The 26,017-nt window shown below is 38.4% G+C and overlaps 2 protein-coding genes across 2 annotated transcripts; both read left to right on the top strand.

Annotated features, from left to right (window-relative positions):
* Positions 1-72: 72 nt before the first annotated feature.
* LOC114550499 (collagen alpha-1(VII) chain-like) lies at positions 73-21,029 on the top strand. The gene is made up of 30 exons (XM_028571296.1): positions 73-92; positions 831-884; positions 1,033-1,068; positions 1,166-1,420; positions 1,869-1,878; positions 4,228-4,287; positions 4,646-4,771; positions 4,952-5,023; positions 5,271-5,306; positions 5,480-5,539; positions 5,797-5,841; positions 5,947-5,982; positions 7,371-7,406; positions 7,585-7,641; positions 7,929-8,000; positions 8,235-8,306; positions 8,889-8,924; positions 9,030-9,110; positions 9,197-9,250; positions 9,402-9,455; positions 9,564-9,626; positions 9,715-9,777; positions 9,914-10,030; positions 12,513-12,590; positions 14,526-14,579; positions 14,705-14,753; positions 15,450-15,662; positions 19,566-19,622; positions 20,556-20,735; positions 20,916-21,029. Exons 1-30 carry the CDS (start codon positions 73-75, stop codon positions 20,933-20,935), a joined length of 2,166 nt encoding a protein of 721 aa, XP_028427097.1. The 3' UTR covers positions 20,936-21,029.
* A 2,606-nt stretch (positions 21,030-23,635) lies between these two features.
* ucn3l (urocortin 3, like) lies at positions 23,636-24,605 on the top strand. The gene is made up of 2 exons (XM_028570063.1): positions 23,636-23,702; positions 24,125-24,605. Exon 2 carries the CDS (start codon positions 24,135-24,137, stop codon positions 24,603-24,605), a length of 471 nt encoding a protein of 156 aa, XP_028425864.1. The 5' UTR covers positions 23,636-23,702; positions 24,125-24,134.
* Positions 24,606-26,017: the final 1,412 nt, after the last annotated feature.

Here is a 26,017-nt window from a genome sequence, read left to right as displayed (position 1 = left end):
TTGCTGAAGAGGAGCCCTGAACCTGAGGAAGGACTTCTTTCCACACAGAGACAAAGTCACTGACCCAAAGCTATGGCCAAAGTTCATATCTTGTATGATGGCTTTTATTTCGAGTAGCACTCTATAGAAAATTAGGCACTGCTGTTAAATTGTCAGAATTGTTTCCTCATGTCCGGGTTATTTTCATTCTTCACTTTGTTTAAAGTAAATCACAGTGTAGCCTTTACCTCATCTGCAACTACTAATTTATTTATTAAGACAAATCTGTAACAAATAAATATCACATCAGATAAAACACAAAAACCTTGTGCCAACAATTTTAATAAATTTACTTTTGACAAGTTGTATTGAAATTTTATTTATTGTTTTTATTATTGTGTTTTTACTTCACCGAACATCTTTGAACGCCAATGATATTACTCAGAATGTAGTGGCATATAAGCATATCTGTAGCCAGAACAAACTCATTTTTTCACTGGTGAAAATGTTCTGTTATTATGTTGTTTTGTCTGTTTAACCTGTCTGTGCATGTATCCTTCAGTAAAAAAATTTCAAATAACTTTCTAAGCAAGTCTGTGTCTTTCTTTTTTACATATTTACCCTCTTTTACATCAAAGCACACACATTACTACAGCTGTTTGATAGGAAGCATCAAAATGATTGTGATAAATTTGCTCATGAGGAGTTTTGGGGGGGCTTGACAGGTGCCTCAATCCCAAATCAGGGTGAAGAAAAGCGCCCCCTGGCCTGACTCCATGGTAAGTGTCACCTGGTTATGTAGACTGTGATTAATAATAAAAATGGCAGTAGTAATCATTTTTATATTTTAGGTGTTCATGCCAGGTGCCCCAGGTGGAAGAAGTCGTTTCAACGAGGCACAAAAAGTAATTTTGTCCAGTCTTCAAAATTTAAACTTCATACATGTGACTCAGATTGCATCACATAAAGTATATGTGATGCAATCTGAGTCAATTTAATGATCACTAAATGTGGCCCATATATGACACTTGCCCCCTTCATTTTTAATTTCAGCATCTTTCCTCTGGAGCTCAAGGTTACAGCTGGAATGTAAGTCTGTTATCATTGATAAGAAATAAGTATTAATTCAAATGAAGATGGTGCAACTTCTAGATACATTGGTTTGTCATGAAATGTGTTTCTCTAGCAGAAAAAGCAAGAAAACTCTGACCTTCAAACACACACCAGGAGGCAGAGGCAAGAACGGAGGGAGAAGCAGCGATACAGTGATACAGAAACACAAGGTGGAGGAGAGGAACAGACTGAAGCTGAAGAAGTGGAGGAGCGGGAAATGGAACAAGAGAAAGGAGTGGAGACTGATCGGTATACAGAAACAGGCCCTGATCCAGTCTATGGGGACGAGGAGAGGAGTGGAGACTATGACTGGGAGACAGAGGAGGACGTTGATCGAGAGAGGGGAAGAGAGGAGGAGGACCTGGAGATGGAGAGAGAGAGAGAGGAGCTGGAGATGAAGAGAGAGAGAGAGGAGCTGGAGAAAGAGAGGGAGGCCGAGCTGGAGTTGAAGAGAGAAAATGTGGAGAGACAGAAAGAGCTGGAGAGAGAACAAATGGAGAGGGAGAGAACAGAGCAGGAGGGGGAGAGAGACTTGGAGAGGGAGAGGGAGGAGTGGGAGAGGAGGAGAGCAGAGATAGAGAGGGGGAGACAGGGGGGTTATGATGAAGAAACTGGACAGCCATACCCGTACCCTCCAGAGTATTTTTACCTGAAGGTAAAGGCTTAAAGTATTCATAACATGCTCATCATTATGAAATACTCAACTTGTGTTCTGCACGTTCAAAAGAAGGCAGAATAAATGTCCATTAATGTACTCCACATGTCTTTTGCAATAGGGACAACCAGGTGAGAGTGGAACACCAGGACGAAAGGTGACTAATGATATTTTAAATAGTAAGATAAAACGTTACGCCCTTGTGAAGCAAAAGACACAATCAGAAATGTTATAAGGTAAACATTCCATGTTGATGTCAGTTACTCTAATATTACAGGACTTGATAACAATAAAACAAAATTGAGCCCGACTTAATGTAATTTAATTAGGGCTGTCAAAATTAACGCGTTAATTTTTTAATATTTAACTCGTTAAAAAAAAATTAACGAAATTAACGCAGCTGTGTTTGTTTACTTCATGTGGCGGCTGAGAAACGTAATACGCCTCCATAACAGCAGGCGGCGCTACTCTGTATTGTTGCCCAAGTAATGAAAACCGGCAGCTGATTGGACGAACGTGTCACATGGGTTTGTTTTCTCCGGAAATCCAAAGCCAGACTGTCATGGCGGTCGTTCAGAATACAATCTCATATTGTACTAAAATAGTTCACTGAAACATGTTTCTGAAAACATTTTAAGCGAGAAATAGGCCGTGCAGTTGCTGAATCTGTCTTCATTTCAGCTCAACAAAGGTCAGTTTAGAAGATTTTCGTCAGATTTTGAGAGACTCTAGTCACCTCATACTGCTCGCATTTCCGGGTGAGTCCCGACTGCTGCCGACTGAACTCTTGGCTCGTTGGAGATGAACTGCGCCTCGCCTGTAAAGTAGACGAGAGCAGGCGACAGCAGCTGAGGACGGTGACAAAAATCTGCTCTCAAGTCAGACAGTTTCTAGCCATTTCCAGCAGCCTTCAGCAGGACTAAGCCAAATTGTTGCTGCTGTTGTTCTGAAAGATATTAAACATTCTGAACTTAGCAGAACCTTTCCTTGTTTGTTTTTTTCTTCATATTTGCAAAGTTAAGTGATTTAGCATTTAAATATCCATTATTATAAGCTTCAGTCTCAATTTAAAAAAAGCGATTAATTGCGATTAATTACAGCAAATTGTGCAATTAATTAGTTAATTTTTTTTAATCGATTGACAGCCCTAAATTTAATACACAAAAACGTAAGCGTTTGAATTTTAGCAACACTAATTTAAAGGGTCAGTTCACCTAAATCATAAAACATTGTTTTTGCTTAATGTACCTACAGGTATTTAGTTGCGCAAGAGTTTTTGTTTCATTTGGCCAGATTTGAGTTACATTTCTTAGAGATTTCTCTGGAGTTTAGTTTGTGGTTTTCGGAGGATTGAATAATTACATTTAAACATGACTAAGAGTCTACAGCCGTGCTAGCAGCTAAGTGAGGATACAATATAGTGGTGCTTTGAGCTAAATGCATGGTCACAATGACAATGCTAACATGCTGATGTTCAGCATGTATAATGTTTACCATGTTCACCATTTAGTTTAGTGTGCTAGCATGCTAACATTTGCATTAAAGACAAAGGCTGATTGAGGCTGATGGGAATACCATTAGTTTTTGCAGGTATTAGATCCTGAAACTTATACATGAGCACATCAAAATCAAAAACTATCTGCATGGGTAGACACCACTAGAATTGAGTGAGGCTTCTGTACTTTAGGTGAACTCACCATTAAAACTGGACTGCATTTATGGCTGGTTAGGTCAGTTGGTAGAGCAGATGCGCGTATATAGAGGTTTATTCCTCGATGCAGAAGGTCCAGGGTTCGAGTCCGACCGGTGACGGTTTTCCTGCGTGTCTTTCCCCTCTCTCCTGTCATTAAAGGTGTAAATACCCATAAAAAATCTTAATAAAAACTGAACCGCATTCTTCCATTGCAAGGATTTACTGAGTCACTGATATCTCACTGATTATACTAATTTAAAGCATCGTTATCATTCTGAGATCACTGTGCAAAAACGACAGTCGCCACACAAAATGTGCCACCAGTTCATAAAAATATCATCGCTGCTCTCCCCCACCTACCCCCAGTGTATCAGCAATGACGTCAGAGCTGAGGGGGAACTGCTCTGCCAGTTGAGTCTAGGCCTTTGATGTCATCCTCTGCTCTATTTCTGTTTGACTGGGAGACAGTAGATTAAAGCAGACATTAATAATTCCCCTTGTTAAACATGCTGACAAGTCTACTTATTCTTTTGTGTGTGTTTTTTTTTTTTTCAAATTCCTCTGTGTTGGTTTATTTTGGCTCATGGAAAACAATGTGCTGAGGCACACTTTCTAACTGAAATATTTTTGTCCATACTTTTAAGGGGGAAATTGGTGAAAATGGACAAAAGGTAAATATTTATAAGCTGTTATTTGTTATTTTAGTTTGTAACAGTGAAATCTGGGAGTTGAGATTTTATTTTAAAGGAATGAAATATCTTATAGATATGTTTGTTTGTGTTTTTAGGGAGAGCCAGGCATCGGCCACAGAGGTCCAGAAGGCCAGGCTGGTCCTCCGGGACAGAAGGTGAAATTTCAAGCAAAACAATACAAGCAATCTCTTATTTATAACATCCCTCTAAATCAATTAATTCCCACAGTCTTTTCCATTGTGTTCTTGTTGATTGACTTTGCTTCTCATCGCGGTTTTAATTTAGCACATGTAATTGGCTCAGTGACTCACTGAGTCATTTCAAATTGTGTTTGAGCATTTAAACTGATAGGAAGGAAAGAAGGCCTTTATTTGAAATCAATTATTCAAAGGTAATAGAATAGCTGAATAGTTACATTTCATTAAACAAGCGACCTTTAACTGTGTGTTTGTCTCCCAAAAATTTCATTTGTGTCTGTTTTTCTGTCCCTCTTCCTCTTTCTCTTTACCTCAGGGTGAACCAGGTGAGCCAGGGCCTCCAGGTGCTCAGGGCATTCAGGGTATCCGTGGTAGCGCAGGCATGCAAGGCTCCCCAGGCCTTAGGGGCCCCCCAGGGGACCCAGGAGAGCCGGGCAGAGAGGTACATCATCATATAACAACTTACAAGTTGCCATTTAGCTATCTTTGATCAGGAAATATTAAGACAGTGAAAGCGTGTAAATAGATACTCTATAATTGTGAATTAATGTAGAAATACACAGAGAAGGTTGTGTTATTGGTTTTTAAAAGAGACATTAGATGATTTTATGTGTTGATGCAGGGGGACCGGGGTAAAAGGGGGAAGAATGGATCACCTGGAGCTCCAGGACTTCGAGGAGCAGCAGGACCTCACGTACGAAAATAAGCTGTGTCCGATTTTAGTGATCTGTCATGGGGCTGTCTACTCTAAAAGAAGTACACATATAATCTGATACACTTGGCAATAGTTTCCTATATGAAGTATGACTAAACATCTTTAAATAAGATTTGATTCTGTTTTATCATAATATGATATAAGGGACATTTTATCTTATTGATTGCCAACTTGAAATGATGTGTAATCATATTTTCTTATCCTACCACTGCATCTCTCTAAAAAGGGTCCTCCTGGTGTTCCTGGAGGAAAAGGAGAAAAGGTACTTTATATACCAAATATATGATATTTGAGTAGCATTTACTTTTATTTTTTTTGGTCCTTTAATCCGTCACAATATTATAAGAACTTAGTTTTGTGTTTGTAGCAGCATACTGTTATTGTCATTTTGATTCTGTGCAGTGTAAAAAGATGACTTTATCTTGTCCTGATCAGGGTGACAGTATTCCTGGAGAGCCTGGTGCCAGGGGGTTGTCTGGCTTCCCAGGCAGAAAGGTGAGTTGAGACAATCCCTGTGATGGTGAACAACAGTTTGAACAGGTTTAGTTTATGTTTAGGTTCAGGGGGAAAGTCCTAATCATAGCTTATGTAATGTAACATATCACTCCATCACTGTTGCCCAGTTTCTGAGACAGTTTAGGATGATCTAATCGTACCTGTTCTACCTATTCTGGTTTTCGAACTACAGTATTTAGCACAGTCCTGTAATGTTGGTGAATTATGCAACACTTCAAAATGTCTTTTCTTTTCAGGGTGAAAAAGGCACTCTAGGTATTAAAGGAGCTCCTGGGCATTTAGTAAGCAACTTTTCAAAACCATACAACTGAGTATCAAAATTCATTTAAGACTATTAGAGTTTCACTTGGAGACAAAATCCTTTCATTTGTTCCTTTTTGTAATAGGGTTTAAAAGGCTTGCCTGGCAGCAGAGGTGAAAAGGTGAGCTGTTATTTCACATGATTTGTCACAATTGTGTTTGTCATGTTTTAAAAATGTATCTTCATATGATTCCTTCACTTAACTCACTCACTTAATGAATGATATGCTAAAAGTGGATTACTACAGTGTTTGATGCCAATTTGGTGTCTCTCATTTCAGCAAACAAGACTTCGCAAGTTAAATAAAATTCCTTAAATTTGATGTTGAAGCAACCTGTTGAACTTCATCCAAAGGTTAAAATATAAAAGTTGCATTGAGATGTGAGGACCCAACAGGACACGTTGTCTTGCGGAAATTTCCATTTTAGGAAGGGGAGACTGTAGTGGGAAAGGATGCATCTTGTTATCAGCAATGTTTTGTTAAAAGATGCTCTTTCCACCAAGGGACCCAACGTCAAATCCTTAACTATTACATTACTATGGATAGATTAATAGATAGATAATAGATTTTTTGGGCTCATTTTAGAATCTGATGAAGCAGGCAACATACATACTTGTAAACTTCTGTGCTATGTTCTGACCTCTTTCATCCCCAAAGTGTGTTCACCAAAAGGACTGCATCTAGTAACTTCATGTTTTACTATTTACAGAGCAGTGTCTGTAAAAATCTATACACCAGGTTCACAAAACTTATGAAGGTGCTGCAATTTCTAAGATGATTCCCACATGACTGGCTGTTATTGCGTCAGCAGTGCGGTACAAGGTTTGAATAAAGAGGGCCACATTTACATTTAAATGTTTTGATGTCTGTTCAGTGTCTCGTACAGAATCCTTTTCATTTATAAGATAAGAATGTGCCATTCATTTTGAAGTGTCAGCAGTATTGATGTCAGTTTTCAGTTACTGCCTTGTTTCTTCTCTACTCTAAGTGTCACAACTGATTAGTCTTGCATTGCCAGACCTTCCTCCACAGCGCTGTGGAGGATGGTCTACAGTCCACACAGCATTCCGGGATGGGAGAAAAACATGCTGTGCTTTATTGGCATTTCTTTAAACCAATCACAATCGTCTTGGGTGTTGGTAAGTGCCGGGCGGACATCTGAGGAGCAGTTAACCATAGTCCACATAAATCCACCGGAGTTTAAAATTCCAAAACAAAGAAAGCTGAAGGTAACAGACATTCGGCCGAGAAGAGTGACATCCGGCGGAATTTCCGGCAGCAACGGAGCAATCCCGGAAAAGATAAAGACTACAACTGAGTGACTCATGTCCTCCTGAAAATGCAACTAAAACTTGGTCATGTTGTGTACAACATGTTGTGTACAACAGCCAAAGGCTGATTACATTGAACGGAATTGTAATTGTATAAAGTAATATAATGTGCTTTTGTTGACACATTAACATTAAATAATGTTTGGAAAGTCGTTTAAAAAGCATGTTTTTTTGCAGGGTGAACGTGGGTTACCTGGAGTTAGGGGCGAAAGGGTATGATGATCTTCATGTTTCTTTGTCAGTTCTTTCACATGCAGTTTGTTTTTACACAGACAAGAAGTACAGCATAATGATTGATATGCTTGGTATATTTCCATGGGAATTTGCATTACTTGCTTTATCCTTTGTTACAGATTACACTTATTATTCACAATTTAATACCTTCTTACAGGGGAGTGTGCTTCAAATCCAAGGACCCCGTGGATCTAAGGGTTCCAAAGGAGAGGCAGTGAGATCCTTTATCATTTTTGCCATCTGGTTTAGACTCAACACAATTCAAAACCACTTTATTTGTTCTTACGAGGGCAATTGTACTCAGCCTGTCACCACCCGAGTCGACAAATACACACACAATAAATAAGAGAAGACAAAAGCTAAAACAATCAAAGGTTACACACCTAGGAATTAGGAGGAAATGTTTTTATGAGTACTATAGATATACAAACATAATCTAAAAGCACACACGAAGTAAACAAATAAAGACCTATGAAGAATTGAGTAGATGTTTTGTTTCAGGGTGAGCGAGGCCCACCAGGTTTTGATGGTGACAAAGGAGAAAAGGGCGAGGACGGTCCTCCTGGAGTCAAGGTAATAAATCCTGATGCAAACATAAAAAAAACGCAAAGAACAAGAATACTTTCAACGAGACATTTGAAGCATGGAAATGCAATCACAGCAGTGATGTTATACAGGTCGTGATTAAGTCCCTGATAAGACAATTATCAAATTGCTTATATAATAGCTTTATACTTTGATTTGTCATTAATGGGACTGCAAAAAAAATCATAATAATGGAAGTATTTTCTTTATTGTTTTTGAAAGGGCATAAAGGGTGACGCAGGCACTAAGGGGGCATTAGGGCGTTTTGGAGCACGAGGACCAGTAGGCCAGAAGGTAAATCTTTACACTGCAACAACATTTCAATCAGGAGAGACTTCCTTGCAAATATGAACATATTTATTGTACAGACAACATGAAAATGTAACAAGTCTCTGGAGATTGGACTCCATCGAAACCATATGTCATAAAGGGGTAGTGAAACCCAAACATATCCCCCGATGGAGTCCAGACACTGGTGGTGGTGATGAAGGTGCACAGGAACCAATCGATAGCCAAGCGCTGACTATACCCGAGGCCGTGGGCGAGAAAACCGGTGGTTGAAGGGGAGGAGGCGGGACGCACTCTATTCCTGAAACGACAACTGTCAACTGCAGAGGAGAGAGCAGATTTAAAACAGGATGTCGTGCTGTGATAGGCTTCTGACAAATGGCCGACTCTGATTGGTTTACTAACAACGACACAGCTGAATCTGATTGACTACTGACAAGTGACATGCCATGAAACAGCTGATCAATTAGGAGTGATGAAAAAGGAATATGAAGTCTTCCTGTAAGAACTTACGCTGAGCTCCATTAGTTTAACCTTTCAACACTTTTATGTTAGTTCTATGTGTGACATTGTCTTCTTTTCTTACAGGGAGATCCAGGAGAGCCGGGACTCAATGGAGTGATGGTAGATCTACAATACGACATAAGCAAACACACATTCAGTAATTATAACTTGAGCCAAAATTCTGTTTTGCCTTCACTGACAGTAACACCCATGATGTGATTTAAGGGTCGCAATGGGGATCATGGAGGAGACGGTGCCAAGGGGGACAAAGGAGACATGGGACTGCTGGGCCAGAAGGGCAATCAAGTACATTGAAAAATCATTATATAACTAATCCTGACATTTGATTTTTAAAATTCATCATAATTTATTTTATTTATTTTTATTCACAGGGTGATCCAGGAGAACCAGGCTTACCAGGAGACAGAGGGGAGAAGGGGGAGAAGGTGGAGGCAGATATTTGTCACAGTTGTCCCACTCATTGTTTTTTTTGTTTTTTCAACTCTGCTTTTATTTACTTTCTTTTATGGAATTGCAGTTTCTCTATTTGCATGATATCGCTTGCTATGTTACCATTTCTATTACCTGCCGTTACAGGGTTTCAGAGGTTTACCTGGACGCACTGGGAGTCCAGGCCTGGATGGAGAAAAGGTTAGGCCTGAATTAGCATCTAGACCAAAACTGAGTTATACGTTATCTCACAATGTCATGTGAAGAAATCCTGTCAGTAATGTAGATAACTCTGTGTATGCGAAACAGGGCGATATGGGGTTGCATGGCACCCCTGGTATACCTGGGCTGAACGGACTCACAGGGCGCAAGGTAAACATTCAAGTGTGCACATATTTCTCTTTCTCCCTTCCCCAAACGTATACAAACTCACTACTCTCATAATGTGATATCACTTTAGGGAGATAAGGGACAGGGAGGCACCAATGGTGTTGATGGTGAACCAGGAGTGAAAGGACACAAGGTTAGTAAATTAACATTAATATCCCTGGTCGTTATCCAACTATTATCACCACTAATTATGTGCTCGGGACAGTTGGATATATCGTTCAATTCTCAGGCCAAAGAACAGCATAACAACAGATTCTCGCTCCATGTAGGGTGCAGCAGGTTTTCCTGGTTTCCCAGGGTTTAAGGGGTCAGCAGGGAATCCAGGAAGGGATGGAGATCAGGGACCTCCAGCACCCCCAGGACCCCGTGGGGACACAGGGCCTAAGGTACAGTAATCCTCAGGGTATTTTGGGAAATATGACCCTGAGTTATATCTTTTACATTGCGTTGATAATGCTTTATGGCAGGGATCTTCAACAGGGGGTCCGGGACCCCTAGGGGGTCCTCAGAGTCACTGCAGGGGGCCTCCAAATTATTGTTAATTTTTGAAAGTTTTTCAAAATTTAAATGTTTTAACATGATTCCATCATATTATTAGCAAATATAAATCCCCACTGATGATAGGCTTACTGGCCAATAATGTAGTTACTAAGATAGCCATCCACAGATACAGTTCATTCCAAAGGATTGACTGTTCCACATGTGTGTTTAACATTAAAACATGATTTATAAAATCATGCCAACAATTTTAATTTGAATATCTTAGTATTCTATGCAAAAACAGGTATCTATAAATGCCTTAGGCTGCCCTAAAAGTTATTGTAGGACCAGATTAATATGCAACTTCATTTTATATGATATATGTAATAGGGGGTCATTGGCTTAAAAAACGTTGAAGACCCCTGCTTTATGGTACTGATAAATTGAAAGAAAAAGGGTAGAAAAATGTGGGCTTGTTTTCAACATTAATTATTTATTATTATATCAAGAAGCTGTTGTCTTGATCACAATTTTACTTCGTCATTTTCACAAGATAACAACTTGAAAATAGTCTAGCTGTTCTCCTTTCAAGGACTTATTTGAATGTTATCTCTCTAATCGGTAGGTCAACGCTGCATGTGTCAGATCCTCATTACACCAAAATTGTTGATCTCATGACATTCAAACGTCTTGAGCTGACATGGTTGGACTCGTAAGCAGCATCAATCACATTTATTATCTTAATACAATGGCATACTTAAGTCAGACTTTCATACATAAAAACTATGTTTGATATGACAAGAAAATAACAAAATAAATGTTTTTCTTGGGATCATACAGGTAGGGTTAAAACAAATATATACATGAATAATTAGTTTTCTTGATACAGTAATTTGACAATAACAGTATGTTGCTACCATACAATAATATGCCCCAAAAGATTATTAGCAATGATGCGTGACCACTCCAAGCTAGTATACCCAGTACTGTACTGTATTTAAATGTTACTCCTTGTATGGGACAGAGCAGGTACTTGTCCAAACACACTCAGGGCCTAATTTACTAACACTAGCGCAGTTTGCGCTGCGTCTGTTTATGCGAGTTCGGTAATAGCGCACGCTATGCTTCCACATTTTGCGTAGTATTTATCAACCCTGACACCCATCAGGCAATCAGCGTCTTTCTCCGTCCACTATACCGTAAATTGCGCTGTAGCGAAGCGGTACTTGTGCTATGATAAGGCTGAGTGCAGACTGCGATATTCCCACTGCTGATGCTATGACTGTTTGAAATGATCCTGCTGCCAATATTTGTAATGTAGCGAGGAGTTTAACAACTGCTGGAATGGGATGTGAACGCTGAGTGGGAGATTCAATTTCATCTTTGATTTCTTCCAGTAACTCTAATATTGCATCGCTGCTTGATCTGTAACGCTAAATGATGTTGTGTTCACAGACAGTGTGATTCTTATGTTAAAAACATTTTCAGCCTCGCCTATGTCTTCGTCTTGCTCAAAGTACTGTTGCCATTTCACCAGCGGCATAAAGGTCTACGAGGAAACTCGATTGCGGCTGGTTTAGACCTGCTTTCAAGAGGCGTAGAATAGAGGGTGGAACTCCCACTTTCCCCACGACCCTCCTACGAACGCATATTGAAAGCGCAACTTGTCTCTTCTCGCTCATGTGGCAGACAATCTGCGATTTTACCCAAGTGCGCCCTGTTTGTAAATAGCCCACATCGGTTACGTCCGTCTTTGCGACCAATTAGCGCCTGGAAACAGGCGCAAACGGCTTGATAAATCTAGCCCTCTGTCCTTAAAAAAATACCTTTCTGTAAAAAAGAAAGTTACAAGAGAAGAGTGAGAATGTGGCAGAACACAATGAACAGGACGATGAGCTGAGCTTGATTACAGTCATCACCATGTCTGTGCCTTGTTCAGAGGGACTGGCAGCATGCGCTCTGTATACTGCAGCAGTGAATACAGCACAGACATGTCCTTAATTAACACACACACACACACACACACACACACACACACACACACACACACACACACACACACACACACACACACACACACACACACACACACACACACACAGAAGCCTATTTCCGTCTGCAGCTTTCAAGTAATATCTTACTCAAGCTCCTTTCAGCTACAATTACCAGACTTTCAGGGTTGGCAGAGAGTGGCTGAAAACCTCTAATGAGGATATTCCAAGGATGTACCTAATTGCTTTGTCTTTCATACTGCTCAGAAGTGAGTGGGCTGCTATGGTTTTTATTTTGTATCCCATTATACATATTCTTGTTAGCATAGTATGAATGGAATTTCAAAACTTACTTTAATGTGTTTTCTCTGTGCTCACTTCAATTTTTGTCAAACAGGGGGACAGGGGAAGAAGGGGCAAAACCAAACCATGTCAGAGGGGGGCACCCGGTGCTCCAGGACTAAGAGGAGAGAGTGTGAGAGTTGTTCATGAACACACACACACACATGCACACACACACACACACACACACACACACACACACACACACACACACACACACACACACACACACACACACACACACACACACACACACACACACACACACACACACTCCCTTCTCTTAACAAACTTATATAGTGGAGATAGCCAGGTCTTGACCCTCCCATGAGGCTTTGAAAGCATGCCAATTTGGTGAAACTCTTGGGATACCTTTGTTGATCATGCAGCTAAATGTAACTGTATCCTACATACATTTTTTATTATTTTATACATTATATTGCATATAATTGTAGTTTAGTATGTATGTTAAACATAGCTGCATTTAATTGTTTTAGTGTTAGTATTGGAATTTAGTAATATAACAAACCTTAAGTGCCACTTTTGCTATAGTTTTTTGACACTTGTGGTATTTTTGCTGGTCTCAGAAATTCCCCATAAGTACTACTTTTTAATAAAACCAGAAGTCTGTGGTGAATGTTTTCTCACTCCGCTGTTTGCATCTACATCTCTAGATATCGCTACAATACGACATGAATCTGGTATTAGTTTTTTTATTTGCTATGGTACTATTTTCACAAGTATGTGGTAATATTTCACTACCTCAAGTTCATATAAACCAGCAGATCATCAAAAAGTACCTCTTTTCACAACTCTAAATACATCTGGCATTGACTGTGTACAAAAAACCTCTAGAAAGACCAGTTTTACATTGAAATACGTTACAGTCATACAAAGTACATGCATAACCTTGGATAGGATTTTTCTTCTCTCTTGTTAAAATATTTTTTTACTAACACTATGCTCACTGCTCATAACTCATATAATCAACAATCCACTTGCCTAATATACTGTATGGATAGTTGTTTATTTTGCCTGATATAGTCCAATGCAAAACTCCAGAATCACCACCTAATGTGTGAGATTTTAATGTGACCTTAGTGGGATTTGAACCCACAACCTTCATGTTGGTAACTTATAGTGTGTACAATACACTAGTGTGGATGAGGCTTGTGATGACATTACTGTTGACCAATGTCAGGCTTGGATTCGACATTCAAGAAGATTTTTCCGAAGGTGGATGAACTATTAAAACATACATTGTGATGTGGACGAGTACTTACGGCCAAAACCAGAAGACCAAATTGATGCAGATTAGTGTAGTGTGTACTACAGAAAATCTTTACAGTATTTACAGTAAACAATTTTCTTTCACTTCTGTTACAGTGTTTATTTATTTGTTTGTTTTAAAATATTTATAATTAGACAAAACCTTACAGTTATGTTGCAATAAAAGTGTGTTTCTTGCATCTCTGATTGGGGAAGATGTCTACATTGATCACACTTCTGATTATGGTATAGGAATTATGGAAATAGTTTGTTGTTGAATTTGTTGGGTTATGTACAGTTACATTGTTGCCTACTGTAATGTGAAAACAGTGAAGCAAACAGATTATCTTTAGCACTTCAAAGGGTAATTTTGAAATTTGTATCTTACATTGTTTGGTCTTGGACTAAGTGATTGTTACAATATCTTAACTGAAAGAATTGTACTATGTATGTTATGTTTAGGTGACTTAACAAATGTACTCGAAATAACTGGCCTTTAAAAATAAAAATCTGCCTGCCTCTATGGGAATTTAACATAGGGGTGTACTGACTTATGCCCCCTGTATTTTAAGGAAGAACATTTATTTATTTACAATACATTATTCATTCACAAAGAAAATTGGTGTCCTTAAAGGTTGGATTTTTCCTAATGTTTTTAATTAAGGCATTAAGATCAATTTCCAAAAGATGACTTTTTAGTCAACTTTAGCATGGGTTTATAAACTTATGAGTGCCACTGTACTTATAGCTTGATAGAATGTAATTAATCACGTGCATTTGTAAATGTGTTTTACTGTAGGGTACACTGGGTATTGAAGGAGGAAAAGGGGAGAAGGGGGAGCCTGGACTTTCAGTACGTGTTTATCACAATCACACATGCATACACACACACAATATATATATATATACTGTATATAGAGTTAGAAAAATTAATACTTGAATTCACTTACTTTGAATCTTGTCATTCTCTTTGTCAAGGCTGAAGAAGTGAAGGAGCTAGTCACCCTGGAGGTGGTAGAAAAGTGTGGTAAGATTGTTTGCGTGCGTGAGTGTGTGCATGCATGTGCATGCATGCTTGTGTGTGTGTGTGTGTGTGTGTGTGTGTGTGTTTATGTGTGTGTGTGTTACTTGTACATTCTGAAGCCTCAATGTACTTTTTTGTACATTTATCCAAGAGTGAAAATACTATGTGTGCCACGAGACAGGCCTACATATTGTGCGTGTGTGTGTTTGTTGTAGAGCTCCCGTGGCAGCAGCATGGCACCCGTGTGTGTTTTGCCATCTGTTATGTTCTCTCAGAGGAACACACACCATGGTGCCAGCAACAGTAGAGCCATTCACAAACATGAGATTGTCATAAAGTGGGATGCCTCACCAAGAATCCATTACACACTTACAAGACACTTAAAGGACTATTCTGTGTATTGTCAACCTTTTTTCATGAAAGACATTTTGGCATTATATATATGAAACATATTGTAAATACCACGTTTCCCTGCTATGTTAACCACAAACATATTTGCAGAAGAAAATCATCAGAGCATAAATGGCTACTTGCCTGCTAATTGTTGCTTATTAACACCACAATAATACCACAATATATTTGGCGATTTGTTTTTGTTTTTTTCACTTTTGGGGTTTCATTGCTGTTTTCTGTTCATAGAAAATATTAAAAGCATCATTCTTAGTTGTTAATGACTGTGTTATGTTTGTATCATTACAGGGTTGGAATACAAGTTCATGGTAAAGTCTGTGGATCCAGATGGAACAACTGCAATGACTGAGAGTAAAAACGAGCCAGATAATGTGGTGATATCCCTCCACCATGACCTCCATAAAGAAGGGATGGAAGAAGAAGGTGAAGAAGTGGAAGAATATGGAGACAAGCTGGGAGAAATTACCAGTCCTGCCCCTGTGATCCGACCAAACCGCACTGGTAAAAACAATTATTTCAATCTAACACACTGACACAACTAATAGTTTGCAGGGTCCAAGCCCATGGGCCAAACACACAGATGCCTGAGATGTCATCAATTTCCAAAGTGCTCAGTTGTCCCCTCAACAGATTTATAGAGTGTAACCAAGTGTGTGTCACAGCTAAAGGGTTACATATGTCATACTAATGTGTAACAGCTGTGATGTAGGCAGCTTTTTCTGGTGTGTTAGGTGAGATTGTGGGGACTTTGCAACAGTAATAATGTACTCTGAGGTGTTATCTCCGATACCATCCCCTTCATCTCCTCTATTGTTTACTTATATTATTGGGACACTTCAGAGTATATTATTATGCTTCTTTCATGGTCATTTAGAGGAAGGTAGAGCTTGTGTATGCCATCCATTTTTATAGTTCTGTATGTAGTCAGTTTAACTCTTGGTTAGGTTTGATTCAACACTGAGTTAAATGGAGACATAGCCTGAATTATTTTGCTATGGTTACCTTCCATGGTTAAAAAATGTCAGAAGTGTTGTTTTAAAATTAAGCTACATGTCACACTCTATATGTTTGATTGCACTTTAGATCAAATTTTTTTTATGTCTGGTCAATCAGTATTATAGTGTAATGCTGTGTCTCAATTTACTTGTGTAGTGTGAATTTTGACAGGGTAGTGTCTTAAAACTGCAAATGGCCGTTATGCACTTACCAGAAATGACGATCGCAACTTTTGACCGCTTCTGCTGTTTTTTTTATTGTTGAATTGAAACCGGCTGGAGCATTACCGCCACCTATTATTGCCACCCAAAAAATCTGCCAGCTTGTTTTCTCACTTCAGTTTTATTAAAAATGAACATGCTTTTACTGTTTCTTGCTTGTGTGTGCTCACTGTTTCACGCGATGGGGAGATTTTGCCACCGACGTATAGTTCGGTGTTCCTCGGAGCAACCGCTGCAGCTTCAGCTGCCATTTTCACAAGTTTGGTTGTCCTTTTCCTTCGGCTACGCAGCCAAGATGGTGACCATAGAAGGTGAGGCGTTCCACGCTCAGCTTTTTGATCGTTATGAGTGCAACATCTGGGTACCCACAGTGCACTGCATTTTGACATACTTGTCAGTCTGAACGCACTTATACACTCAAAATAGCAAGTGTAATTACGCAAATTGAGACACAGCATAAGACTTTGAAATATGCTATATTCCGCAAATTCTAATTATGCTATGGAGATTTGGTCAACATTATGCTGGAATGCAAAAACCATATTTTGCATATAATGGTAGAAAACTATCAAGTTAGTTAGTCAGTTTACTACTATATGCCATGGATGCAGTGATGGAAGAAGTATTCAGATCCTTTACTTAAGTAAAAGTACTAATACAACACTGTAAAAAATACTCTGTTACAAGTAAAAGTCCTGCATTAAAAATGTTACTTAATGAAAAGTATGTAAGTATCATCAGGAAAATTTACTTAAAGTATTAAAAGTAAAAGTACTCAATGCAAAAAAATGCTCACATTTTAAAAACTCAAAACAATCAAAACTGTTCTGTCGATTCACTAAGTTATTAATCAGCTAATCATTTCAGATATACTTGTAGGCCTATAGTTGCGTAGTTTCATTCAAAATGAAACATTGTATTTTATAAACTACATGTGTTTTGTGTACAAAAGTCTTAATTTTGTTACTAGTTACTAAAGCTGTCAGATTAATGTAGTGGAGTAAAAAGTACAATATTTCCCTCTGATGTGTAGTGGAGTAGAAGTAGAAAGTGGCATGAAAAGAAAAGGCTCAGGTAAAGTACAAGTACCACAAACACAGTACAGTACACACGCACATACTTGAGTAAATACACATATACATTCTACCACTGCATGGATGCATGTTAAACATAGGGATCTGAGAGAAGCACTTATTCTAGTTACCACACAACTGCTAAATAGCAAAAGGTACTCACCTCTCCACCAACATACACTGCCAACTATCAAAAGAAGGCAAAAATGGAACAAGAAAAACACATTCAGCTCCAAGAGTGCTGCTGTTATGGAGGCCATTGAAGTTAAACCAATGGTCAACATGTACCAATTAATCACAAAATATTTCATGCAGCTCATTAGCAAATACAGGCCGCAGGCAATAATGGCTTTCCGCAACCCAGTTTATTTTAATTCTTGCTTCAGGTAAACATAGCCAGAAAACTAATTAAAGAGTGAACCATTGCCCATTGTCAACGTCAGCATGTTTATTCATAAATTACAATCATTAGATGTGAAACAGTGACATTTAGCTCATTCTGTGTACAAAATAATGAATGTGCAGAAGCACAGTGGTCCACATATCAATATTTACTTTTTAATCTGGAGACTAAAAAGGAATTCAATAAAAAATAATTGCCACATGTACCATGCGCTGCATTTAACCGCATGGTGTTACAAGAAATCTATTCTATTAACCAGTGTTCCTTTAGCACATACCGGTATTTTATATTAAATCACCTCATCGGAAAATCTTTCTTTTTCTTTCTACTGCTTGTGCTTCACCTTGGCACATTATGTTTGCCTGTGTGAGTGCAGTAGGGTGCAGGGATACAGGACTTTGTGAAATGGCATGTAATTCGAGACAAAAGGCATTTCTTAGGTCAGTAAAGTGTGAGTTTTATATATCATATATAGTTTAATCAAACAAATGAATCACAGCGTTAGTTCAGGCAGAGCACTGAGGTGTGTCAGTGTGTCAGTGATTGGCATCAGCTGCTTCATTCATGCTTCACAATCACTGGCTCATTAGCCAGCTGTGTAGCTATCAGCTGATACGCTAACACTGTTTGCTGCTGCAGCTTCTCTATTTCAGCTTTCTTTATTTGTTATACATGGTCAATTCCTTGACGTAAGTGAATTTAATAACAGCCAATATAAGTGATGTTGTTAGATCAAATCAGATAAAAAGAGATCAACACAGCAAACTTCATAGAACAAAGAACTATAAATCAGTGCATGTATTAGTGCATTGTTAGTTATTAGTGTATTTATTGTGGTACCGATACATTTGTTTTATCCAGCTCTTTCTATGACTTTTTAATTTTTGTTTCCCCCTCTTTTATCCCTGGTTTTAACGTTAGCAGGATATGATGTAAATTGTAATTCCTTCAAAAGAAGTCTGTAGAGTTGCAGATTTACAGAAAGTTTGCAAAAAGAGATCAAAAAGACTAACAATGAGCGCTCCATGGAGCACAACTTATTGGAGAAATGTTGATCACTCTAATTTAAAGTGCTCATATTATGCTCATTTTCAGGTTCATAATTGTATTTAGAGGTTATATCAGAATAGGGTTACATGGTTTAATTGTCAAAATACACCATATTTAGTTGTACTGCACATTGCTGCAGCTCCTCTTTTCACCCTGTGTGTTGAACTCTCTGTTTTAGCTACAGAGTGAGGCATCGCACTTCTATTCCATCTTTGTTGGGAGTCGCACATGCACAGTAGCTAGGTTAGGACTATTAGCCAGTCAGAAGCAGAGTATGAGGGAGTGCCATGCTAGCAGCTAGGCGAGCATTATAACGTGTGTTACAAAGTGACGCACGTTTGTCACGGAAGTAAAGGCTGAACTACAATAGAGCTGTTTGGAGCAGTTTCTGAACAGTGTTTTCTCTGGAAGATGGTAAGTGCATTTGGGATGGACTTTGGGCTTTTTCACTTTGTAAACGCATTACATGCACAAAAAAGATATATAATACAATAAAGGAAAGGGGAAAAGCCAAAAAACATAATATAAGCACTTTAAGATAAGTCAAAACACAACTGGCATTCTTTAAATGTTGGTCCAGTCAACATGTTTTTTGTTGGTCCCTGATGATAGAATCCACCAACCTGTAAAACCTGTCATTGTTGTTGTTTTGGGCCTTTAGATTCTCTTGAGTCGGGACATAGGAAGAAAAGAAGGGTATTTGGAACAAACACTGCTGGTGAGTGACAACTGATTTTCTTCTTGTCTTTCAATTTGTTTTTATCATGTTTACTTTCTCTGTGTATCACTCTCACTTTTCTGTCTGTTTCTCTTCCCATTTTCATAATTTGAGTAATGACTTGCATGGAATTGTTAAAAGCACAAGGTGGGAGAGAATGATCAGAGTAAAACTTAATCCATTGTTTGAAAGCCTGCATTAGATTTCATGAGGCACTTTATGTATGAATAAAAGTATGCTGTGTAACACATGAAGTTGAAGTGTAATGAAGAATGGGATTTCAAACTAAACCTTACTCATTCATATCAAAGGAAAAGTCTGACATTTTGGGAAGTTCACTTATTTAGTGTCTTCTTGAGAGTTAGATCAATACCAGTTTAATCTGTGTGTTCAATACAGAAACGTTGGAGGTGATGGGTCTTAAGCCTAGTTTTGCACAACTGGAATCAGGGAAAACCAGTATAGCCAAAAGAAATCAGCTGGGTGTGACCACTAGAAAAGACAACTTATTTACTCTATTGCATGCTAGCTGTTTTATTCTTCCAACTCTCTATAAGAAAGCAAACAAGCAAACATCCCTTTTAAACAAACACTTGGCTCAATGGTACTGCAGGTTTTAATATCTAATTTGTGAAATGTTGTCAGATGTACTCTAATATTTCCCCTCTTAGTCATAGCTGCACCAGGCATTTTGCACTCTAGTGGCCCCAAGTGGTCTCTATACATATTTTAGTGTGAAAGACTTCATCATGTAGGAATAATGTAGTCTGTGATCTCCCACTCCTCAACCATCCCGACACATTTCCTTCATTTTTGCAGCATATCCAACACTTAAAATATGGTGAAATACAACACATCTACAGCATCTCAGTTTGTAGGGTATTTTTTTAATATATATATATATATATATTTTCACCTCACATGCAATTTCAGCAGCAGACCGCTGCCTGGAGCCGATGTCAGAGGGGGCTTGTTCAGAATATGTTCTGCTCTGGTACTTCCACCCTCGCTCAGGGGAATGCAGGCCGTTTGTGTACGGGGGCTGTGGTGGCAACAGAAACAGATTCTCCACAAGACATGAGTGCCAGAGTTGGTGTGAGAAGGAGAGGAGAGGTAGGGGGAACCATTCAGATCACAAATTAATCACAAATATACATTGAAATCTTCTTTATAAGGTTTTGGTGCAGTATGAATGGGAGGGCACTATAGATGCAAAACTGGTCTTCAATACAATATTATATTCTGTTCCCCTTTTTTTTGATAGTAATAAAAAATGCATTTATACTTCCACAGGTACTGAGGCCTGGAGATGAAACTAGCAACCCCATACAAGAAAATAACTTTTGTACATAACTGTGTAAAATGTCATAACTTTGTATTTTATATTGGATTTATTTATACATTTTAACAGTGGTTTCATTATTGTTTTGTTTTATGGACAAAGTGTTGAAAGTCAAAATGTGAATTTGTTTTTATTTTTTATGTTTTTGAAATGTCAAAAGTGATCAATATTCACACTACTGAAAAATTAAATCTGTCTTCTTTTTGTGTGTCTGTTGTGCTTGTCTCGTGTTTCTCCTCTCGCCTCTCTTTATGTAACGCTCAGTCCCCTTTCTTATGTTTTGTCAGTTACCCTGCATTCTGTGCAGTGAGAGAAATAAGAAGCCGATAGCTGATTGCCTGCTGCCACTTTTGCCACTACATATGTTCCTTTGGCAGGGGGTGTTACAGGGGCTCAGTGAGGGAGATCACGCGGGGACTGTTTTAGAGGACTCTCCATCAGACCGGCTCAGCACTAGCAGGGGATTCCTGCGTGAGTGTTGATGTGGGGGGCAGCACGCATTCAAGGTTTTTTTCTCACAGTGTGAAACGTGAAAATGCACGACACACAACTTAAATTCTCAGGGTGTCATTGGTGGATGTATGAAAGAGGATACTCTGCCTTAGTATTCAGTGCAACATGCTACACCAGCTCCACCACCAGGTTTCCTTAATTGAAGTCAATTCCTCAAAAGGTTGCTCCCTGAAAATAGTATTTTAAGTAGAAATTCCATTTGCCTCAAAGACAGATGAGTCTTTCACCAACAACAAGGCTTTCTCTTTATAGAATATAGTCACAATTCTGCACTGTAATGTACTCCCACGTGCAAAGATGCTTCATAGATCTGCAAGATGTGCTTACCTAGTCTACAGTGACAGGCTGTTCTCACTGAACCACCAATTTTAGCTTTCAAGTCATTTAAATATTCAAATATCATTAATTTCCAAAGAAGATAGATACTGTGTGTGTGTGTATAAATGTTCCATTGAAGTTGAAGAGGAGCAATTTATTCCATTTCAGAGATCAAGCAGGACTGGGAGGACATCTTATAGCAGTGTGTCACAGACTGCGATTACTCCAGCTGTGAAGAATTGCAGTCATATTAATCCTTCAGTGAAGTTGCTCATTAGAGCTTGACCCAACACCCTTTGTTCCTCTCACTTCTTCCATCTTGGTTTTGACATGGAAATGTACATCACTGCAGATTGTTCCCATCAGGGAGTGTGGACACTCAAAAGCTTTAATTAAAACACAATGTTCTCTGGATCTCATATATCATTCTTCTTTTGAAATTAAATAACCATGTATACAGCATGCAATTCATACATATTGTGAACAACTTAGTGAACTTTTAACATGTTATACACGTCACACATACTGAAAGAGGTGACCATGTACCTTATATATTTTAGTGTCTCAGGAGTGTTATGACATTAAGTGGCATTATGGTTTTATTAAAGGGAGCTACACTTGAGCAGAAAACATTTCTAAATAAATTGTAAATTTCATTTAATTCATATTTATAGTGTAGCATAATACTGAAGCTTTTCCTTTGTAGCTTATTTGGTTTGCATCAAGACTCAAAAGAGGCCCATTTAATATCAACTTTTCAACATTTAAAACCGAAAACTTTAGACAGTTTATTAGACAGTAGAGAAGCCCATGAGCATGTATTGACTTAAAGTTTATTTATTGCAGACACCGTGAGAAACTAGCAAACTAATGCCTTTCTGGAGAGGGTGAACACCAGCCAATTCCAATTAATGCCAAAGTTGTTATTGGGTTATAACTCATCTATAACACGTTAGTTAGATTCCATTCCACCGTTCTATGCATTGTATCCATTGTAATATTTCCTAATTTTAGTTGCTGTATTTAATTGTAGCTTGTTGTATTTGATCATCATTCCAAAACCCAAATATTCAAAGAAAAGCATCAAACCCTCATATTTGAGAAGCTGGAAATAGCAAATGTTTGACATTTTAGATTTATAAATGTCTCAAAACATTTTATTGATTAACAGAATATTAGCTGACTGATCAATTCATTAACTAATGCATCCAATTTTTTTGTGAAAGATGAAACAATGTATCATCATAGAGAAAGAAAATCCAATAAGTCTAAAATAATTTAGAATAATACTGGGTGACAATAGAGAATAGCATTCTTCTGTTTTAGAATTTGCTACAGTATGCTTTAAGTTTAGTGTTGCCCGAATAATGGAACTGTCCATAGTACTGAAAGGGAGCTGTCCGTGGTTCTGAACAGGCATTATATGCCATAAAAAAATCTTTATTTGAGACTCACTACTGTGAAAACCATCACGTAAAGGGTAAAACATAAAAAAAAAAGTCTCAGGCTGCGTGAAAAAAAAAGTTTTTCTGTATCTGTGGTCTTGATGTCTCGTGTTCACCGACAGGAGGTCATATTTACCAACTTTTTTTGATGTAGCACTACATCACTGCGTCATAACCAATGGGATATTTCAGAGCAAAGCAATATGTCAACGGGATGACGTTGTTGCTGGCGTAGGGCTGCAGTTTGATGGCTCCTACTAAATGAATGCAGTGGGAATGGATGAGGAAGACACACTGCTGGTCAGACAGTGCGCACGGCTGACCTCTGCACACATTATCAGTTTATAAGGATTGTATCATCACATTTTTACTTCAGAGAATTTCTGTCTGTTTGGCTTTTCTTTGCAGGGTTACGTGTTGGGTGATCTCCCTAACTGTATTCTGTATTGTAGGACACGAGTGGTAAGTTGTGCGAATATTATTGCTTACATTTTTGTGATCAAATTGCCTTTAAACCATTGCCCAGGGCTCCAAAATAGACATTAAATGTTCCTGTGTAAAGGCGTACACACTTTTCTGAACACACAAGCTGAACTTAATCTTAACCATCGATCTTAATTCTACATCTTAGAGTCCTAAAACTGTATTTTAATGAGAGTTTTGTGTTTTAATAACATGTTTAGTTATTGTAAAAGCAGTGTTAAGACGGATTACAACTTAATTTAAGATCCACTTTATTCTCACCCCTTTTTTGTCACTTGCTTTAAGATTAATACCCAAAAATGTAATGTAAAAACTAAAATCTCTTGTTCAAATAGACACAGAAAAAAGGGCATGGAGTAAACATGTTCTTCCTTCTTCCTCTTCACCTGTGTTGGTCCCAGAGGACACAGCATGCTGTCGTCCCTGAAGACCCTGCTGCTGCTCTCGGTCCTGTGCACGCCGACCTCGAGCCTGTGCCTCCGCCTCTACAACTCCCGCTCCGACCTGCTGTGCGTCGACCAGATGGCCGTCGGGGTCCGGAGCGAGGAGGACGAGCCGGGTTACTCCCCCGTGGACCGCTGGGGGTCCCTGCTGCAGTCCGCGGAGTATCTCTCCTCATCCTCCACCTCTTCTTCTGCTGAGTCCAGCCGGGAAAAAAGGACTTCAAGTCCCGCAAACTACCGCTTCATGCGCCGGACGAAGCTCAGAGAGCTGATGGCCCGCAACAGCAGCAAAGGGGACCGGAGGAGCAGGCTGACCCTGTCCCTGGACGTCCCGACCAACATCATGAACGTCCTCTTTGACGTCGCCAAGGCCAAAAAGATGCGAGCCAAGGCGGCGGAGAACGCGCTCCTGCTGGCTAAGATTGGAAGGAGAAAGTGAACATGTTGAACAACTTAGATCTTAACAGCCATGACCCGTGTTGGCCTCCACCGCTACTCAAATGTAATTAATTCTTATTCACTTTAAAGTGGGCTACTCCTTTTGATTTGTTGCTCCAGGGGAATATTGTTTTATTTCCAATCGCATTACAGGTCAAATAAGCATTTATAATATAATTAAGTTGCTCTCATGTGAAATGTTCTTGGAAAGTCTCTTATTAATTATTATTATTATTATTATTATTATTATTATTGTATTTGCTTCAATCAAAATACTGGGGAAACTTGGGACAATGCATGATGTAAACTTATGAAGTTTTTTGACTAAAAGTTGGATGATGATTTTAGATTATTTTTTTAGGACAACTCAGCTTCATGATTCAGCTTCACAAATTGATTTTCTTGTTTGTTTTCTTTTTTTTTCTTGTTATGTTAGAGTTTTGGTTGAAATCATGCCTTTGTGGTGAGAATGATCCATGTGTTTCTTATCAGAAATGTTGTAGCAACATCTTAAATCAAGACATAATAAGGTCAGAAGCAATGAAGACAAAGTTATTTTACTTGTATCAAGATGATTGGTCATTTCAGGCAAGAAAATGTGAGACATGTTTTGCATTGGAAACAGGTGAAATTGTCTCACACTGCTCCCTTCCAATCTGAAAAGAAGATGTTGAGATTCATGGACTTTTACATTTTCACTTCAAGCAGGACTGCTTTTAGTAAAGACAAGCCCTTCGATTTTCTTTATCAGTAAAATAATTGTTTAATGTGGTTAGTTTGCCCCAGAGTCATACATTTTTAAATGTTGGACTAAACAAGAAGAACAAAGCAGTAGAGGTCATCAAATCTTATGTCATTAGCAAAAGACCAATGAAAGGTTTTGTAATTATGTTGCATAATCATAACATTTGATATTATTATGTTTTTTTTCTCTTTGCTGCTATATTTATTTAGGGGCTTTGCTGTTTAGTAGTTCACATGGAAGCCGATAATGATTTCAGATTGTAATGTGAAACATCAACAAAAACACAACACTGAACACTGATTCTGAAGTATTGTACAACCAACTGTAAGATCGTGAAATACAGTAAAATGCAAGTGCATGAGAATGTATGTGTTCATCAGATGTCTGTTATTTTTATACTCAAAATAAAGGATTATTTTTCCTCAAATAAAGCAGATGTAACTAACTACATTTGCCTCTTTTATATAAAGCATTTTGAACAATGGATCCATAAAATATTCCTATCAATTATTATTATTCCTTTACCATCCATATGGCTAATACTAGACTGCAGACATCAGCATGTCTAGTATTATTGGACAATATATATATATATTGTACATATATAGTATAAATTGGTACAGTGTATATGTTGGCTGTTAAGTATTAAGTAATTACAATACAAAAAT

The sequence above is a fragment of the Perca flavescens genome, chromosome 23, assembly GCF_004354835.1.
Source record: "Perca flavescens isolate YP-PL-M2 chromosome 23, PFLA_1.0, whole genome shotgun sequence".
Taxonomy (NCBI): domain Eukaryota; kingdom Metazoa; phylum Chordata; class Actinopteri; order Perciformes; family Percidae; genus Perca; species Perca flavescens.
The sequence above is the reverse complement of the archived record's forward strand: the minus strand, read 5'-3'. Positions and strand labels throughout refer to the sequence as shown.

What these genes read in the sequence shown, in the direction of transcription:
- ucn3l (XM_028570063.1), top strand. Translation starts at nt 24,135, where the DNA reads ATGCTGTCGTCCCTGAAGACCCTGCTGCTGCTCTCGGTCCTGTGCACG.
- LOC114550499 (XM_028571296.1), top strand. Translation starts at nt 73, where the DNA reads ATGGCCAAAGTTCATATCTT. An exon ending in AAGGAGCTCCTGGGCATTTA is followed by an intron (nt 5,842 to 5,946) that starts GTAAGCAACTTT and finishes TTTTTGTAATAG; the next exon opens with GGTTTAAAAGGCTTGCCTGG. An exon ending in GAGGGGAGAAGGGGGAGAAG is followed by an intron (nt 9,251 to 9,401) that starts GTGGAGGCAGAT and finishes CTGCCGTTACAG; the next exon opens with GGTTTCAGAGGTTTACCTGG.